Below are 19,241 nucleotides of genomic sequence, written 5' to 3'. Positions count from 1 at the left end.
TAACTGTGATTCATTCCAGATAGTACATCAGGTTTCCTGTTTTTCTTTCCTAAGAAAAAGCCAGCTCGTGCTCTTCCTATATATACACAAAATATTAAAGTATTTTTTTTTTTAAATATATATGATGATAAATGTTTAATTTATTTTTAAAAAATTGTATTATGTTTTTTATATTAATAATTGGGCCTTTTATTTTGAAATGGACTTTATGGTTCCTGTTGTTGTGACGCCATTGACGTAAAAAAGCGATTTCTTCACGCTGTTCTCACATGGAAACCTAAACATGGAGAATTCAAGTACAGAGACCGGAACTGATGGCCAGGTAAAGACTGTTCTATATCCTTATGTATGTTTTTATAATTCATATTCATTTTGGCACACTTGGTACGTACTGAATAATTAGACTGTTAGACAAGTGTAAATTTATACTTTAAACGTGATCAGTTATCAATAACTCAGCATGCACATCATCCATGAACAGTAGTTAGGTCACTATTATTAACTGATAGTGGGTGATGCAGCCCACGTTGGGAATTAATTGTCCAAATTTGTGATACTAAATTGGATTGCAAGTCACGGCATCACTAATATCCGTACTGCCACCATCCTTAGTTACTTTAATCTTGCATGCTGGTTACTTAAAGGTGCAGTTTTGTTAAATAAAATAAATATTATGCATAAAGCAATGAACAGCACTTTCGAGAAATATCATTAAAATGATTTTCACATGAGGTGAAGAATCTAGGCATCAGTCTTCTAGAAAAAAAAGAGGCTGTTTGATTCTACCTGTAGCGCGGGTCGCCCTCTCATGGACGCAGGTTGATATCACGTGACCGTATCACGCGGTTTAATGAGTTATAATCATAAAAAAACTATAATAATATATTTGCATATTTATATAAAGTGCTTTCAAGTTGTCAGTGCTCAAGGCATTTTATAAAGTGTAAAAGAATATCTAAACAAAACAACTACATACACAACATAACGTAACAGAACTAGCATAGCAGACATTTAAATCAATTTAAATTTGTGTTTGTATTATTCTCTCATCTAATCTCTTCTCTCAAACTCGTTTCTTTTCCAGGATCAAGGTGAGACCAAATCTGAAAACGAGAAAATGGAATTGGATATTAATACAACAGAGTTTCAGACTGAAACGAAAGGTGATCAGAGCTCCGGTCCGCAACTTGGACCAACAGATGAAACATGCACCAGTGGTCAATCTGAACAAATAGAACATCAGATCTCCAGCATTCAGTCTGAAGAAACAGGAGATCAGTGCAGCAGGGGTCAGCTTGGACCAGCAGAAGGTCCGTACACTGGTGATCAGTCTATAGATACTGAAGGTCAGAGCTCCAGTATTCAGTCTGAACAAACCGTTGAACAGAACTCAAGTAGTCAACTTGGACCAACATCAGAACCGTGCACCAGTGATCTTTCTGTAGTGGCAGATCAGATGTCCATTATTCAGCCTGAACAAACAGGAGATCAGAGCTCCAGCGTTCAGACTGGACCTACAGAGATGCAGCGTGGAGTTGTGGTTAGTCCACACTCTGGCACTGGGTCATTGGCTCTGTTGGGCATGCAGTACAGAGGAAACAGCTCGGATGACAACTGTTCAGACAGGTAAAATAATAGGACTATAAAGTCTATAGCATCTGACTCATGCCTTGTTATCTTCTGTTAAACTCCTTCTGCTCTAGCACTATCATATGAAACTCATATATGATAATATTATCATTTTATGTACATAAAGTATGTTCCAAAAAGCTAGTCGAAATGATTATTTTTATGTTATTCAGTGACTCAGACTCTTCGTCCTCCTCATCGTCCTCTTCATCATCCTCATCCTCTTCTTCTACTGAGCCTCTTGAGGTAGTGATAAACAATGCAGATGATGATGATGAAGTTGTTGCCATGGGCAATGAGAAGAAGCCAGTACCAGTGAAAACCCATGATGAGTTGCTTATCGAGGTGAGGGGAATGAGCTATAATAGACCACTCCTTTTCTTCTAAAAAAAACAGTTGTGCCCAGTGCTTAGAGAGTCGGACTTGTAACCCAAAGGTTGCGGGTTCGAGTCTCAGTACTGACAGGAAATATAGGTGGGGGAAGTGAATGAACAGTGCTCTCTTCCACTCTATTACCCACAGCTGAGGTGCCCTTGAGCAATGCACCTAACCCCCAATCACTTCCCGGGCGCCGCATCAAAAAATGTCTGCCCACTGCTCTGGGTGTGTGTTCACGGTGTGTGTGTGTGTGTTCAATACTCGAATGTGTGAAATTGTTAAATTGGCTACATGTTATGTCACTTTCTTTCATCTATAAACCAAATTGATGTGTTTCTATTGGCAAAACTTTTTTTTTAATTAGATTGTATAAAGCTAAACTAAATCTGCCTTGTGATCGAATCAACCAAGATGATAATACCAGGCATAAATGAGAAATAAGGTATCTTCTGTGCCGTCAGGACCTTCCTGCAGTGGAGAACCTGATCATCAGCCTTCCAGAGGATACAGAGATGGAGCCCATTGGCACGATATCCAGCATTGTGGAGCAATTAGGTATTCAGGCATCTTGTGAAAAAAAATATTACAAATTTTTAATAACCTTTTTCTATTTTAATATATTTTAAAATGTAACTTAATCCTGTGATGGCAACGCATCATTATTCCAGTCACATGATGCTTCAGAAATCAATTTTCCACTGGGCAAAACATCTTAGCTAGAAGACACCATGCAGGTTTTGTCTTGGCTGAATTTAAAGGACATTTCATACAAAATGGATTCATTTTATTTAGTGATTGTGGAGTCATACAAGAACACACCAGCACTGAATGAAGACAGTGTGTTATTCAACAAAAACAGAAACTCTGTTGGCAAGGTCAGTATCAATTATCCATCTGTGCCAGATTTATTTACTTTGAATCTGTAAAACAGTTGTTTTGTGGGACTAAAAGGTTGTTGTTTTCTCCTCAGGTCTTTGAAATCTTCGGGCCGGTTTGTCAGCCCTACTACGTTTTGAGGTTCAACTCCCATGACGATATTGACCAGAAAGATGTTAAAGTTCAAGACCCGGTTTACTTCGCCCCTAAAATTAAAGATTTCACAGACTACATCTTTACAGAGCGACTCCAAGAGTGAGTACCTCATCATTTCGAGCGGAAAGCTTGAGTGTGCCTCAGTTTTATTGAAGTACGCTTTGTGGTATTTTTCCTCAATCATTTACAAATGATTCCTCTCAAACAAGGACCAAAGGCTCAGATGCATCCTGGAAGAATGACCAGGAACCACCCCCTGAGGTAAATGTGGCCTTTTCATAATAATTATTTGGGAAATCAGGTCAGCAAAGGCTTAATCTCTATGGGGAGAGTGATATCCTGCCTTAATATGTCATCAGTGTTATCTGTTAATAAGTGATAGTTTAGCCTCTCCGCTGATTGTTTTTTTTCCTGCGTAGGCACTTGACTTTAGTGATGATGAGCAAGAGAAGCTGGCCAAACAGAAGCTGAAAGAACAAAAGAGACGGCAGCAAAACGATTCTGACTCAGGTGGGTCAACAATTATTTTATGTCCACCTTTTTGCAATGTTGCAAGCTGAATTCGAACCTGCATCACCCACATGAGTGCCATGACTTAATGTGGATATTCGCTAACCACTCTCTCTTAACCATTTTCTTTACCAGAGGATGAATTGGACGCCCATAAAGCGCCTCAAAAAGCAGGGCGGCGGAAGCCCCGACAGAACCGCAATGTTCCCCGTGGGCAGCACCACAATCGTGGCGGCGGTTTTCATAGCAACTATCACGCTCACCCCCACTTTCCACCTGACTACATGTTCCCTCATCCAGATCCACACATGTTTCCTTTCCAGCGTCCAATGATCCCACCCTTTCCCAGACCGCCACCCTTTCACATGGGCATGGCCCCGTGGCCCCCAGGGCCCAATCAGGGCTTTATGTTCCAGCCCCCACCTCCCCCTCCTCCCCCTCCTCCACCACCTCCATTTAATCAATAAACCTGTGACTGAATCCTCTTCACATCCTGCGCCCTTAAAGGGATCACAATCTTTGCATACTAATATAACTGTATACAGGTGTGTAGTGTGGTTCAAACCTAACTGTATATTGTTAGTGCAGTTTTTCATTTTGTATTAAAAATGATTAATTTCTTTATACTGTATTATTTTTCAGTGTGTCTCTTTCACTGTGTGGTGTTAGACACAGCTGCTTTGTACATTTATTACAAAGTATACACTTCAAAAATTTGATTAATGTTCCTATTTTTTTTGTAGTGTGGCTCAGAAGTGCAAAAATAACAAATGTAAATCACCTGAACAGTGTAGAAAGCTCGCATTTGTCAGCTGCATATTTCATTGAGCCTGCCCCATTTCAGTAAAGTAACCATTATATTCCAAAGTCATGAGGAAATTACAATAATTCACGATTCACAAGGAATAAATATTAATTTTCTAACGGTTTTCTGAAATAAGGCATCTTTGATGACGTATGCGACCTCTAGAGGATAAATGAGATGCAGCTTATAAATGGTTTTATTGATCTTTATTTTTATATATTTTTTTGTTAGCATTTTAATGAAGATTGTTAATATAACTTAATTTAAATAATTTTAAGACTTATTTCCCCCACACTGGAAGTTTGTTGAGGCCCCGGCCCTCTGTTTGAGAACCACTGATTAAGTCCAATCTGCTCTATTATCTAAAATGACACCCGTGGTCTATACTGTCGTTTTTCCATCTTTAACCAAACATGTTCAAAATAGCATCAGCTCTGTTACCTACAGTATATCCCATGATCCCATATACCTTTTCCTACTGATGTTATGGATGTTCAGGAATGCTCTTGTCTTTCTGTTGTTTAGAAGCTGTAATTCTGACCTCAGTATCCCAAGCGTTGTGACTCAAGGTCACAGTGTGTTTCCAGCAGATTGGCAGTGCCCAGGGCAACACAATCCATCTGGGAACAGGCAGTTTCATTTGCTTCCGTCCAATATGGGGCACCTGGATGGAAAGCATGGATTGCGATTGCTATCTCAAGCATGTTTGAGCCACTGAAACAGGAAGGAAATTACTGTGGTTTATTTTGCAGTTACATATTGCTCATTTTATAATTGGGGGTACATTTACTAAAGAAAGATTTACTTGTTTATTTTATTAAAAATGTAAAATTCCAAAAGTTGCAAACCATAACAATTTATCCAACATTATTGATGGCCATTTAGGCTAATATAATCCTTGACAATATATTATTGATAAAATATTGAAAAAAGGGAAAAATAATAGTAATGTGTTAATAATGTGTTCACCGCAGAAAAAAATAATATATGATGCTGGTCGCTGGGTGTTTTGAACCAGTTTTTGGTTGCATAGGGATATTGTGTCAGTAACATAGTTGACGTATAACTTTTGCGAACATAAGAAAATAAGATTAACCAGTTATAAGTCGCACGGGTATATTTGTAGCAATAGCAAACAATACATTGTATAGGTCAAAATTATCGATTTTTATTTTATGCCAAAAATTATTAGGATATTAAGTAAAGATCATGTTCCATGAAGATATTTTGTAAATGTATTACCGTAAATATATCAAAAATTTATTTTTGTGAGGGGATATGCATTGCTAAGGACTTCATTGGACAACTTTAAAGGCGATTTTCTCAATATTTAGATTTTTTTTTGCACCCTCAGATTCCAGATACCAAATATTGTCCTATCCCAACAAACCATACATCAATGGAAAGCTTATTTATTCAGCTTTCAAATGATGTATACATCACAATTTCAATTTTTTATGACTTTTATGACTGGTTTTGTGGTCCAGGGTCACATATTCTTATAGAAAATTAAAGGGTTAGTTCACCCAAAAATAAAAATTCTGTCATTTATTACTCACCCTCATGCCGTTCCACACCTGTAAGACCTTCGTAAATCTTCGGAACACAAATTAAGATATTTTTGTTGAAATCCGATGACTCAGTGAGGCCTCCATAGTCAGCAATGACGCTGATTAATAACGCTCCGAAGCTTCAGTTATTAATCAGCGTATCGAATCATGATTCGGATCGCGTGTCAAACCGCCAAACTGCTGAAATCATGTGACTTTGGCGCTCCGAACCGCTGATTCGACACGCTGATTCATAACGCTCCGAAGCTTCCTGAAGCAGTGTTTTGAAATCGGCCATCACTAAATAAGTTGTTATTTTGTTTTTTTGGCGCACCAAAAATATTCTCATCGCTTTATAATATTAATATTGAACCACTGTACTCACATGAACTGATTTAAATATGTTTTTAGTACATTAATGGATCTTGAGAGAGGAAATGTCATTGCTGGCTATGGAGGCCTCACTGAGTCATCGGATTTCAACAAAAATATCTTAATTTGTGTTCCGAAGATTAACGAAGGTCTTACGGGTGTGGAACGGCATGAGGGTGAGTAATAAATGACATTATTTTCATTTTTTGGTGAACTAACCCTTTAAATGTAAACTCAATTAAAAAAACCTGCCTTTTCTGAAGTATTTAGATTTTAGAAATCATTTTAATATAATGTTGACTAATAAATAAAGGTGGTACAGCGGTCACGTGGTACAAGGTCGTAGCTCTCAGAAAATTACGAGTTTACACGTTGTAATTACAAGTTCTACAAGCGCGTGAAGGCTTTTTACAATTCGGTTTTAACCGGTAACATGGCGTGAACGCACCTTGAAACATAGAGTGCACAAATTAATTAAAATGAAGGATATGCATTTTTTTTTATTTTTTTTTTATTTCTCTTAACTTAAGAAAATTGTAGGGGGAAAAAAACTCAACAATGGAAATTTTCCAACGGCCTAACTTAACCTAGAATGACATATCGATCCTTACCTCCTACAAAGGAGTCCTTGTCCGTTTGTTGGCTTTGAGCTTAAAACGTCGATTCCCTTTGAGCTTTTTCGGTGTGTTTATGTGAAACACAGAGATAAAATGACCGAAACGGAGCGTGTTAACGGGCTCCTGTATTACCACGTTACCTTGAGCAGGTGTAGCTGTGTAAATATGTGATTAAACTTTCAACTTACACTTTACACAGAACCCCTATCAGTTTCTGATGATGTCTTTTTCTTGTTTTAAGGTGTCATTTAAGGGGAACATTCTTGGCCCTGTTTCAGCGGTGAGTCAGTTTCCTCACTGCCAGCGGACAGCTCGGTTGCCAAGCAACGCCATCAGGTTGCTGTGATAGAGTGGCAGCTCGTCGCGTTTTTTCTCTCGCGCGCTGACACTAATGTCCTACAACCTGAATGGTTTTGCAAACAAAGATTCTGAGCTACCGCGAATTGCAAAATATGTCTCTCAGGCAGCTGTTGTTTCTTAATGAGGGAAGTAAGTTTCCTTCCCTTATAGTGTAGTAATTGATAGCGCAATACCTACTGTACATTGCATATCAACAATAAGACAAGCCATTGTTCATCGATATATTACGTGTATATACTAATTTAACCAAGATGTGAGTTACAAATGAGAGTTTTACTTTTTTACTGGCATTTCTAGTCTTGTTTGTTCTGGTATGTTTGTGTTTATGTCAACAGTTTTCAGAAAGTAGTGAGCTGGTTGTCCATAGCCTGAGACAGAAAGTGAGAGAATGAACTTTTAAACAGTTTCAAAAAGTATCTTTTCATTAAAAAAAATATTGTTTATGCATATTGATGAAATATATACAAATGTCTAATGTTTCAGGATGTTTTATTTTTCAGGGCTTTGCAATGCTGTGTCGTGTCATCACGTCTTGCTCAGACATCTTCCCGAACTGATCCTAAACATGCTGCGAGTTTCAGTACGAGGCCTTCATGTTGTTTGATTTCATCTTGCTGGGAGTATGAAGACCAGATCTAACCAAATCACGCTCGGAATGTAAATATACCGTGCCTCAATAATCAATAATAAGTACAATTAATAATAAAATAAAATATTAAACTAGTTTTCAAAAAAATGAAGACTTAATAAACTGATAATATTTTAATCAGTGCTGTCAAATTGATAAATCGCGATTAATTGCATCTAGCAAAAGTATTTTTTAAAATTATTTTTGTGATTTGTTATCTTTTTTCTTTTGTCCAGTCAACTTAGATAATGTAGTTCAGATAACATAATATTTTGAGTTTCTGTTGATTAAACCAATCGCCTTCATTGTATTAACTCAAAATTTTAATTTCAGTGAACTCAAAATTTTAAGGTAACCAGGTAACTTAAGTTAAACCAACAATCCTTTTTTGCAGTCTATATATATATATATACACACACACACACACACACACACACATATAATCACGATTATTTTGATTAATCGTATCTAAGTTTGTGAATATATATGCAAACTTTTATGTTAGATGCGATTTGACAGTACTAATTTTAATTTGTAATAATTGAATAAAAATAATACATAAACAAAACTAACAAATGGCATGAAACCAACTTTGAAATATAAATACAATTAATAAAAATATTAAAATATTTTTTTCAAATAATTAAGACTTAAATATTAAACTTTTAGCATATTTATTAATTAAATATAATTAAATATTTATTAATTACATATTTATTAATACTGTGCAGTCATTGTGTCCCCAAAGTGTATATTAGTGCAAAAGCATCAAAATGCTCCCAAAAGCCAGCTGATTTAAATCTGTGAGAAAATGGACCACACAAAGCAATCAAAGAGTTAACAGATGAGAAAAGAGCAAACTGAGGTAAAAGATAAAGGGGGAGCAAGAGAGCTAGAGGGAGTGAGTGAGCGAGAAAGAGAGAGAGGGGGGAAGGAAGGAGGGAGAGCAGACGAGAGGAGTGCACGCAGTAAACGAGAGATAATGCACAGCGAGTAACGGAGACGTAAGCTGTCAGTGTCCTGAGCTGCGCACAGATCTCATTAAAGGTAAGCAGACCAATGCTTTCTCTGTGTTTGAGAGTCAGAGAATGATCATGTTGCTGAAATACCCTTGATGCTGTGCAGTGTTTCATGCTTTGTTTTGCAAGGAGACAATAAGAAACAGAGAGAAGAGAGAGAGAGAGAACAGCACAGTTGTTCAGGAAGAGCAATAAATCATCTGTAAGCAGTTTAGACCGTGATGTCTGCAGTTGTTTAGAGGGATATTGAACTGATCTGTGTGTATTTGTGTGTTTCAGGATGTATCGACCGTCGCAGCACAGTGTGTGTGGAGCCTGACATTCCTCGCAGGGCTGTGTGTGATTGTCCCTCCTGTTTTCTGACCATTATCACTGCGCCTGCTTCATTGGCGAACGTGTGTTTGGACATCTAACCCCCCTCCAACCCCCAACCCCCCCACTTCCTGAGGCCTGTCGCCACGACAACCATGGACTGCGGATTGCGTCTGCCGCCCGTCATTGAGGAGGTCTTGGATCCTGCAGGTGTGTGTGTGATGTTTCTACAGGTGATCATTTGTGCAACGATGCATGAAATAATTATTGTTTTCTCTAGCCTTACCTCCATCTGCATTGTTATCTGGTCTGTCATGAGGCAGAAGGTTGTTTAGAAGGATGAGGCTGTCTGATGTTATATAGAAACAGAGATAACATCAGTATGACAGTTTCTCAGTCAAATGTGAGTTTGTGTGTGTGTCTTGGTTAAGACATAAATGTGTATTATGAAATGATGGTGGTTTTCTGTTTATTAGTCTTCTAATGCACTTGCTACAATGCAAAAATGATTTGTTTATCAGTATTTTTCTCTTGGTTTCCAGTAGAAATATCGATAACACTTTACTTAAAGGTTAGTTCTCACACAAAAAAATTAAATTTCTGTCATTAATTACTCACCCTCATGTCGTTCCACACCTCTAAGACCTTCGTTCATCTTAAGAACACAAATTAAGATATTTTTGATCCGAGAGGTATCTGACTCGTCCATAGACAGCAATTTAACTACCACTTTCAAGGTCCAGAAAGGTAGTAAAGACATCATTAAAATAGTCCATGTGACTGCAGGGTTCAACCTTAATGTTATGAAGCGACGAGAATACTTTTTGTGCGCAAAAACAAAACAAAAATAACGACTTTATTCAACTGTATATTCATAAAATTAAGGTTGAACCACTGCAGTCACCTGGACTATTTTAACAATGTCTTTAGTACCTTTCTGAACGTTGAAAGTAGTGGTTAAATTGCTGTCTATTGAGGAGTCAGATACCTCTCGTATTTCATCAAAAATATCTTAATTTGTGTTTCAAAGATGAAGGAAAGTCTTACGGGTTTGGAACGACATGAGGGTGAGTAATTAATGACAGAAATTTCATTTTTGGGTGAACTAACCCTTTAAAGCCTATATGTGTAATGCATTATAATGGTATTCATGAAGTACGTTATAATGCATTCTATCTTTTATTTTTTTGTTATGTATTTTAATGCATTATACTTTCTAAAGGTTTAACAATGAATAGATAAGTATTATAATGTGTTATAACTGTTATTCATGAGACAAACAGTGCATTATAAGGCATAAATAATACGTTAAAATAGTTTTATAATGCATATAAAGGCTTTAAAGAATTTATTTTAACACAATATCTCAAGATTCTTAAAACAAGATAAATTTACTTCTGAAGTTCAGCGTAAGATATTACAATTTATTTTCAGAGAATATGACTTGAGTTATGTGTTCTTACATCATTGGCGTTTGTTTCCTTTTTGAATTCTAACAAAATTTTAGTTAGTGTTTATGTTTAATACAGAAACAACAAAATATTTAATGATTATTATTAAATAATAATAATTATTTGCCAATGGGGTAAAAAAATAAACTTAATTCAAGATATTTTCTCTAAAAACAAAACTTATATTAAATTTTCTTGAGAGGCAAAATATTTTAACTGGGATAAAAATTGATTAAGATTAAAAAAGAGAGAATTTGTTTATCTATCTGTCTGTCTATCCATCCATCCATCCATCCATCCATCCAACCAACCAACCAACCAACCAACATTTTATCTGTCTGTCTATCTATAAAAAATAAACTTAATTCAAGATATTTTCTATAAAAACAAGATTTTCTTGAGAGGCAAAATTTTTTAACTGGGATAAAAATCGATTAAGATTAAAAAAGAGAGAATCGTATCTAACGTTTTATGTCTGTCTATCTAACGTTTTATCTATCCATCCATCCATCAAAATCAACCTACAAATGGCTAATTTATAGCTGTCCCTGCATATTAAGAGATAGGGAAAGTATTTTAACATTAAAGAAATATATATGATATAGATTTCAAACTTGCCAATTTTGACACCACTGGTTCTCATGCTTCACATGACTCATCTTGTCAACCAGCCAAATTTGGTGTGCTGTGGTCTGCTTGTGTGTGTCAGCTAGTAAATTAAGCCTGTTTTGTTTTTACACGCTGTATGTTTACAAGAAAATGCAGCAGCTTTGCTACCGTAAATAAAAAGGCTTTGAAGGTGTGCAGCAAGGGGTTATGGGAAACCAAATACTTGCTTTCTGATATGTTGCATGCTCACTAGGGTGTTGTTATGAAACTATTATATTTTGAGTGTTTGTCCGCATACATTTTTTTGTGCACACTAATGCTGTAGATTTCTCCTTGGAAGAGGCTTTTAAATAGCTGTTGTCTGCAGACTAGAGGGATTGTTTTAAATTGTGCCTCTGATCAAAAGCAGCGTCGAAACTTCAAAGCATCAGTCCCAATGTCTCCATCTCCGTTCCTCCGTTCCCAAAGAACCTCGCCCCCTGCGACAAGATGCATAAGTATTGTTGTACTTGATCTGACTTTGTATTACCGCAGTAAATTGGGACTTTTCTGTAGGTGGATTTGAGATGGAGAGATAGATTGAAGGAGCTTTAGAAGCTCGTACGGTGTCTAGGGAGAAAGAGGATCATTTTAGCACAGCACTTCCATGTCACCACACACATGCCTCTTATTTGCAGTGCTTCCATGACAATTCCCTCTAAATGCCCTGCTGATTTAGCCAGCAGTGATGGTGCTGCCTACCTCTCCTCCATGCACCAGACGCCCACATGTTTCACATTATTCGAGTGCCACTTGCATTCCCTGTCCACCCCCGGATGATGAAAACACACGTTCTTTCTCTCACCGCCCACATTCTGGGTGCCATAGCACCTACAAAGTTTAGGTCCAGTCAAACCCCAAAAGTTTTTGCTACCACAGCTCATTTACATATAGAGGCCCTTTCTCATTTCATGCTTGTTTAAGTCTTTGTCCATGCGAATTGTTCTAGAAAACTTCACTGAGTACTGACGTCAAGAGATTCAGCGTTTAGAATTTCCCTGCAGCCTGTTTTTTTTGTCTTTTCACGCTGATGGGGAAGTCTGTTTTTGACTTCCTCAGTTTGTGAAATCAAAAGAAAATTATGCCTAAAATGCACTTACGATGGAAGTCTATGGTTTATCGCATCGAGAGAAACATTAAAATACACAGTCGTGAAAGTATAGCCAGAAGACTTAAACATAATGGCCTGGTTTCACAGACAGGGCTTATATTAACCCAGGACTAGGCCTTAGTTCATTTAGGACATTTAAGTAGCTTCTATAAACATGCTTTAGAAAAAAATTGCTGATGTGCATCTTGAGACAAAACAATGGCACTGACATATACAGTATTAAGATATGTCACTGCAAGCTGCTTTCAGTGAAGATGGAACAAACATGCATTTTAGTCTGGGACTAGGCTTAAGCCTTGTCTGTGGAACTGGGCATATATGTCTTAATATGACACTATAGTCACAAACTCCTGTCATGACCATGTAGTCATTAAACCTTTTACTTTTGAATTAAATGCAGAAAGACACCAGAAAGGCATTGTTTACATATGATCCATATGGAATTGTCATTCAAAATTGAGATTTTGGGCAACTTTACAGGTCTAAAATATTTTTACAAACATATAAGCTGCAAATTTTGGCTTAGAAATGTCTTGTGTCAAAGACTTTTCTTCAAGTGCACTTATACTATACACATTTTTTGTTTGTTTGTACAAACAGAAGGATGTATTGAAGTTATTTTCTGAGGCAATCGATCGCATGCTAGAGCTGCACGATTAATCATTAAAAGATCGCAATCTCAATTTAAACAACTACATGATTATATTCCTAATTGACAACAATTTGCCTGGAATAAAAGTTTGTGGTTAAACACTGATGTCTACAGAAGCGATCAAAATAGAGCAAATCAACTTTTGAAAGTAACTTGGTGCTTCAAATAACGATTGTACCACTTACATTGATACGCCACTAGGTGGCGACTGTAAAAAAAATGTATTTGTCATTAAATCATTCATTCAAGAGATTTGTTCAGAAACTCTGATTCATCCAGTAATTAAACAAGTGAAGTATTTATGAGTGAGTCATTGAATCATTCACTCAAACCGATTTTTTAAAAAATTCATTCAAATTAATTTAACAGATTAAATAGACTGCAGCAATTTATATTTTTTCAGAACCTGTTATTTTGTTTAGTTGTCTGCTCAGAATCGTAGGAGAATCGTGATCTCCATTTGAAACTAGTGCTGTCAAGTCGATTTATCATGATTAATCATATCTAACATAAAAGTTTACATAATATATGTGTATATATATTATTATATTTATATATTATATATGTGTGCATCTGTGTGTGTATATACATATACAAACATATGTATAAATATATGTCTGTGTATATACACATATATGTGTATATAATGTAAACAAACCTTTATCTTAGATGCGATTATTCATGATTAATCGCTATTTGAAACTAAAAAAATCATGATTCTCAATTTATCCAGAATGGTGCAGCTCCTACCACATGCCACAAAATAAACTTATTTTGAACCCAGAATGTTCCTTTGTTATTGTTTATATGTTGCGGAGGTTTACATACATTGACCGAATGACAAAAACAAGGTATACTGCAGCTTTCCTTCCTCCAAATCTTCCTCTCCTCCTTCCTGCGGGTTTCCTTCCTCTGTTGCTCGCTGACCCCATCTTGGATGTGAGGAGTGGCTCTTTAGAACGTTCCAGAAGAGCTGACGGCGGGAATCTCAAGGGCAATTCGAGTGAGATCACGCTCGGTTAGCAAGAAAAGTTACATGCAGAGAGAGATAGTGTATTTGCGCCGCATGCACGGGTAAGTGAGGGCCCACACACACAGAAAAAACATTCTCATGAAGGAGTCCACTGAGAGCGCAGGCTTTGAGAGTTTCTGCTTTTGGAGTTTTAGAGATTGAACTCACTTTTCTTTCCGCCTGTTTTTCTCTCTCATCTTCTAGTGTTTGTGAGTTTTGTGTGCTTGTTCTCAAAACATAAAATTTAGAATTGACCCATTTTATTTCTCTAATCCATCAGAGCACATTATTCTAAAGGAAAAAAGTCTGTCTTTTTTTATAGTCTTTCATCCAAATTATCCAATGAAATTTGGAAACTTTTCTTTTCTAATGATGTAACCCAGATGGCATGGACAAGGAAAAATGGAAAAATAATATTAACCTACCAGATTATTATTATTATTATTATTATATATATATATTTTTTTTTGTAGAAAATATGATTGACTATCTGTCCAAAATTCACTTTCATTATGCTAGGATGTTGTGGGGAAGATGGCCTTTGTTATGCGGTTGGCAAGGTTTTCCAAAGTTGCAATGTAGGTTGCTAGGGTGTACTGAGTGGTTTTAGCACAGTTTCATGTGGTTGCTGCTAGGGTGTTCTAAGTGGTCTTACCTCGTCACTATGTGGTTGCTAGGGTGCTCTGAATTGTCTTACCTCATTGCTATGTGGTTGCTAGGCTGCTCTGAGTGGTCTTACCACATTGCTATGAGGTTGCTAGGGTGCTTTGAATGGTCTTACCTCATTGCTATGGGGTTGAGGGTGTTCTGAGTGGTTTTAGTATGTTACTATGTGGTTGTTAGGCTGCTCTGAATGGTCTTACCCCGTTGCTATGTGTTTGCTAGGGTGCTCTGAGTGGTCTTACCTTATTGCTATTTGGTTACTAGGGTGCTCTGAGTGGTCTTACCTCGTTTCTATGGGGTTGCTAGGGTGCTCTGAGTGGTCTTACCTCGTTACTATGTGGTTGCTAGGGTGTTTTGACTGGTCTTACCTCGTTACTATGTGGTTGTTAGGCTGCTCTGATTGGTCTTACCTCGTTACTTTTCTTCCTTGTTCTAGTGTATAGTGTTTTAATTTTCATTGAATGATTGGTTTGGTGGTTTTTTTTTTTTTTTTTTACATTATATAACTCCTCAGATAACAAGGTTGTGTATGTAGTTTTTTAGTATGCATGTTAAGAGCAAAAAGATCCCAGTAGGAGCTATTGGGGCTTGGGCAGGGGGCTGTAACCAAGGCAACAAGGCAAGAGCGCGTGAACTCCCACAAACTTTAACGTCATACAGCTCCTCCTTTTGCGTCTGTTAGAGTGAAAAAACCAACAATCTTGTTTTTCGGTGCCACTTTCTCCTTGCCTTCTCCCATTCTCCTGCTTCCCACTTCCGCCCCCCTCCCTTTCTTTTTCTCTCCTCTTCTCTCATTCTACCTTTCTTCCTGCCAAGCCAGGATAGAGGCGACGTGAATAATTCATGCCTCTCCTCACTGCGCCAGAAATGTGACACTCACACACATACATTTAAAGCACTCTAATGCTTCTGGGACCCGGTGATATCTCACTTAAACCCAACTCTCACCTTTCCTATGCCAAATTTATGTTGAATATTTTATTTCAGCTTCATAAAACACATTGGTTTATTCTCTTATTTTTTAAGAAAATGCGTTTGATTTTGATGTTTCCTCTTTGTGTTTATAGGGAAATTAATCCGATTGGGAAGGACACAGTCAGTGTGAGCCCTTTATACACAAGGCTTGTCTTACAGTACTCTGCATGTGTGTGTAATGGTCAGTGATGTGTGTCAAGGTTTCAGACTGGACGGCTCTACCACACAGCGGGCAAAAAGCTCAGATATCGTGCTAACAGGACCAACAGAGATAAAGGATATATTTGGTCTATTCTAAATCTTTTATGTGTTTTTCCTGTCAGGACTAGGGGGCCTCTGGCTCTTAAATTAAAGCATTTAGGAACCAAATAACTAAGAAAAATTACAAAATCGTTCAATAAAGCTGGTTGTTCTGAAGCTCTTCAATTCATTGAGTTCACAGTTACTTACTATTTATATTAGGTGTCAAAACAGTTAAAGACACCTAATATAAAGTGGAACACTATTTTATTGCACTAAAACTCATGAACAACCAGTCACAAACCTATACATGACAGTAATTGATTAGGAGTTGTTATTGTTAACCAAAACTATTAAAGTTTTGGTAATTGAAATTAAGCTGAAATAAAATATAAATATTAGATGAAAAACTTAAATCTTAAATGTTGGCAACTGGCAGCAGACTGAAATAAATGTTTATTTTGAAGTATTAAAATTATTAAAACTGAATTAAAAATAAATATTGAAAAAACATGACAAACGAAATTACAAAATTGCCAAAGCCTAAATTAAAATGAAACCAATAACATTAAAATAAAATATAATGCGAAATATTAATTAATACTATATAAATAATACTAAAATATCACTGCTCACAGTTCAGCGAGGGAGTTTGTTGTGAACCGAGGGTACGTTTAAACGACAACGATGTAAAAGAAATGGAGAAGTGTTTTCTTTGTACAGATGACAGCATTGTCAAAGCCATCCCTTTTCACACGGATCCGCAAAAACGACAAAAAAATTATGCATGCCAGGTCAGTTGGCGATGTCACTTCATAAAGAATAACTACGCGCCTGTGCACATATTCTTTTACGGAGCACTCATGCCAGATCCGCGTTTTTGTTGTTTACACGGAGATAATAACGGTATCGTTTTCAAAAAATTGCACTTTGGAACCCGTTTTCAAAAGGTAGCGTTTTCAGGCCCCTAAAATGCCGCTGTCGTGTAAATGAACAGCCAAAACGCATAAAAAGTTTTTGTTTTTAGTTGAAAACTGTGTAGTGTAAACGGCTTTGTGTGTATGAAAGTCTGACGAGATGCTTTCTGCTGCTTTGGTAATGTCTAGGTTGTCATCACTTAATGAGAACTAATTAACAGTGTTACACTAGAGAAGAAGAGAGCAGACATAGACACATAATCGGGGTGTTTGGGGAATATGTAATCGTCCCGCACCTGTGAGGTCTCATTGATATTCCTGAAACACAGGTCTGTGCTCATGACCGGATGCTGATTTACATTGTGTTAGTGTGTGTATTTATGTATGTGTCTAGTAGGGCTATACAAGCGTTGTTTAATGCATGTTCGCGACATAGAAAACCCTCCTCTGCTCTCTGCATTGTGTGCATGCAGGCAATATGAAATCAAAACTGACCCTGTTTGCTTGCTTAATAAATGTCCTTCGACTTATTGTGTATAATTAATCAGTGCACATTATTGTAATGTAAAAAAGACTTGTCTTTTATGATCTTTCATCAAAACTTTCTCCATCTTTGAAGTGACTCATAATTTTCCTGTCACTACAAGGCTATATGAAAGATTATGTTGATTAATCCAGTCAGTGCTGTTTCTTAAAGGAATAGTTCACAGAAATAGGACACTTTGTCATTTATTTATGAACCCTCATGTCTTTCCAATCCCATATGTCTTAATGTTCTCCATGGAACACAAAAGGAGATGTTTCACAGAATGTCCTGGTTACAATATAGTGAAAGTGAATGGGGATGTGGAGCTCTAAAGATAACAAAAAATGCCACTATAAAAGTAGTTCACATGATTTTTCTAAATTCTTCCACTCTACCCTTTATCTGAAATCGAGATATCGAGTCTGAGATTTTCCAAATGCATTGTGTTTCTCTCTTGAATCGATTCTGAGCTTAGTTTTTAACAGCAGATGGCGCTCTTGGCTAGTTTTTTAACCGCACGCTCAAATGCTGATGAAGAAGAGCGCTCGTGTGTTCGGCAGACCTACTTTTATTTCTTAAAAAGTTTTGCGATGAACTTTTATGGTGCTTTATTTTTGGGGTCAATTTTATTTTATATAGCGCTTTTCACTATCAAGCAGTTGAGATTTGCTATATAGTATGCTTTATGTGAGTGTGCCACTATAAAAGTAGTTCACATGATTTATGTGGGTAAATTTTGGAGGCATAACATTTGTTATGTGGAGATATTGAGGATGTTGAAACCTGTAAGGTTTTGTTCAGTCTATAGTAATTCTTGTAGTGTGTATCAGTGCCACTGTTAAATGATGCATACAAATGACAGGGTTAACATTTCGATCATATTGCCCACCTCTAGGCAGTTTACCTGAGGAGTTAATTTAAAGTCATGGCAAAACACATTGTACATAGTACATAATATCTTTAGTGCGCAAGCCAAAGGCAACTGTGACAAGAAATGAAAAACTTATAATGGATAATGGAGAAAAAACCCTGTTAACGTTCATGTTTATTGTATGGAATAGAGCAGCATGAACATTCTGCAAAACTTCTTCTTTTGTGTTTAACAGAAGAACGGAAGTAATACAAGTTTGGAACAGCATAAATGTGAGTAAATGATGACAGAATTGTCATTTTTGAGGAAACTGTCCCTTTAAGAGCATTTTTTTTTATCACTGCAAATGTTGTTCTACCTCAGTATTTTTGTCCTGTTTTCCAGTACAAATATCTAAACCTTCTTTAATGAAGATACAATTACTTGAGAAGCAAAATGACAAAATCTTTTTTTGTGTGTTTCAAAACTTATTATCAAACAAGAAAATATATTCGCTAGTGGGGTAAGAAAAATAAACTTGTTTTCCCTTTAAATTAAGTTTATTTTTCTTACCCCAATGGCAGATAATTTTTTCTTGTTTTTAGTAACTTAATTTTGATACATTTTTCAGAAAACATGGCATAATTTTGCTTCTCAAGTAAATGTATTTAGATTTAAGAATGTTTTTTGATTTAAGATATTTTAACTGGAAAACAAGACAATCATTTTTTGCAGTGTTGTGTGCATTTGCTTGTAGGTCCCTGTCGGTGAATGTTACAGACCCCTTTCCCATGCATCTGTTTTTCACCAGAGCTGTCAGTTTAATAACTGACAGGCACCGTTTAGCCAGCTCAGTCTGTGTCCTTTTCACAGAGATGTTGCAGTCTATACTTACCCTGTGGTTTGCTGCAGGCTTATACAACACCAAACACCAACCGCATCACTTTCCTCAGTCAAAACCCTGAAGCAAACGACCTGGGAGCC

At 36.7% G+C, this 19,241-nt stretch overlaps 2 protein-coding genes across 7 annotated transcripts in view; both read left to right on the top strand.

Annotated features, from left to right (window-relative positions):
- Positions 1–165: 165 nt before the first annotated feature.
- On the top strand, positions 166–4,180 carry naf1 (nuclear assembly factor 1 homolog (S. cerevisiae)). Its single transcript, XM_051890073.1, has 9 exons — positions 166–322; positions 1,085–1,626; positions 1,803–1,974; positions 2,469–2,562; positions 2,800–2,882; positions 2,978–3,138; positions 3,249–3,300; positions 3,459–3,549; positions 3,685–4,180. The coding sequence occupies exons 1-9, from the start codon at positions 284–286 to the stop codon at positions 4,014–4,016; spliced, it is 1,566 nt and encodes a 521-aa protein (XP_051746033.1). The 5' UTR covers positions 166–283; the 3' UTR covers positions 4,017–4,180.
- Positions 4,181–7,257: 3,077 nt separating this feature from the next.
- LOC127510506 (coiled-coil domain-containing protein 136) overlaps positions 7,258–19,241 on the top strand; it is a 40,234-nt gene continuing 28,250 nt past the window's right edge. For 3 of the 6 annotated variants that reach the window (XR_007929660.1, XM_051890078.1, XM_051890074.1), the window contains exons 1-2: positions 8,766–8,928; positions 9,180–9,422. Coding sequence is in view for 5 of the 6 variants with exons in the window: in XM_051890078.1 (XP_051746038.1) it covers positions 9,368–9,422 (55 nt within the window). In the remaining variant the exon portion in view is untranslated. Of the gene's footprint in view, positions 7,634–7,743; positions 7,911–8,765; positions 8,929–8,974; positions 9,103–9,179; positions 9,423–19,241 lie in introns of those variants that run through there. The other 3 variants (XM_051890075.1, XM_051890076.1, XM_051890077.1) reach the window with 3 other exon arrangements.

This window comes from Ctenopharyngodon idella, chromosome 4 (assembly GCF_019924925.1).
Source record: "Ctenopharyngodon idella isolate HZGC_01 chromosome 4, HZGC01, whole genome shotgun sequence".
Lineage (NCBI taxonomy): Eukaryota > Metazoa > Chordata > Actinopteri > Cypriniformes > Xenocyprididae > Ctenopharyngodon > Ctenopharyngodon idella.
The sequence above is the reverse complement of the archived record's forward strand: the minus strand, read 5'-3'. Positions and strand labels throughout refer to the sequence as shown.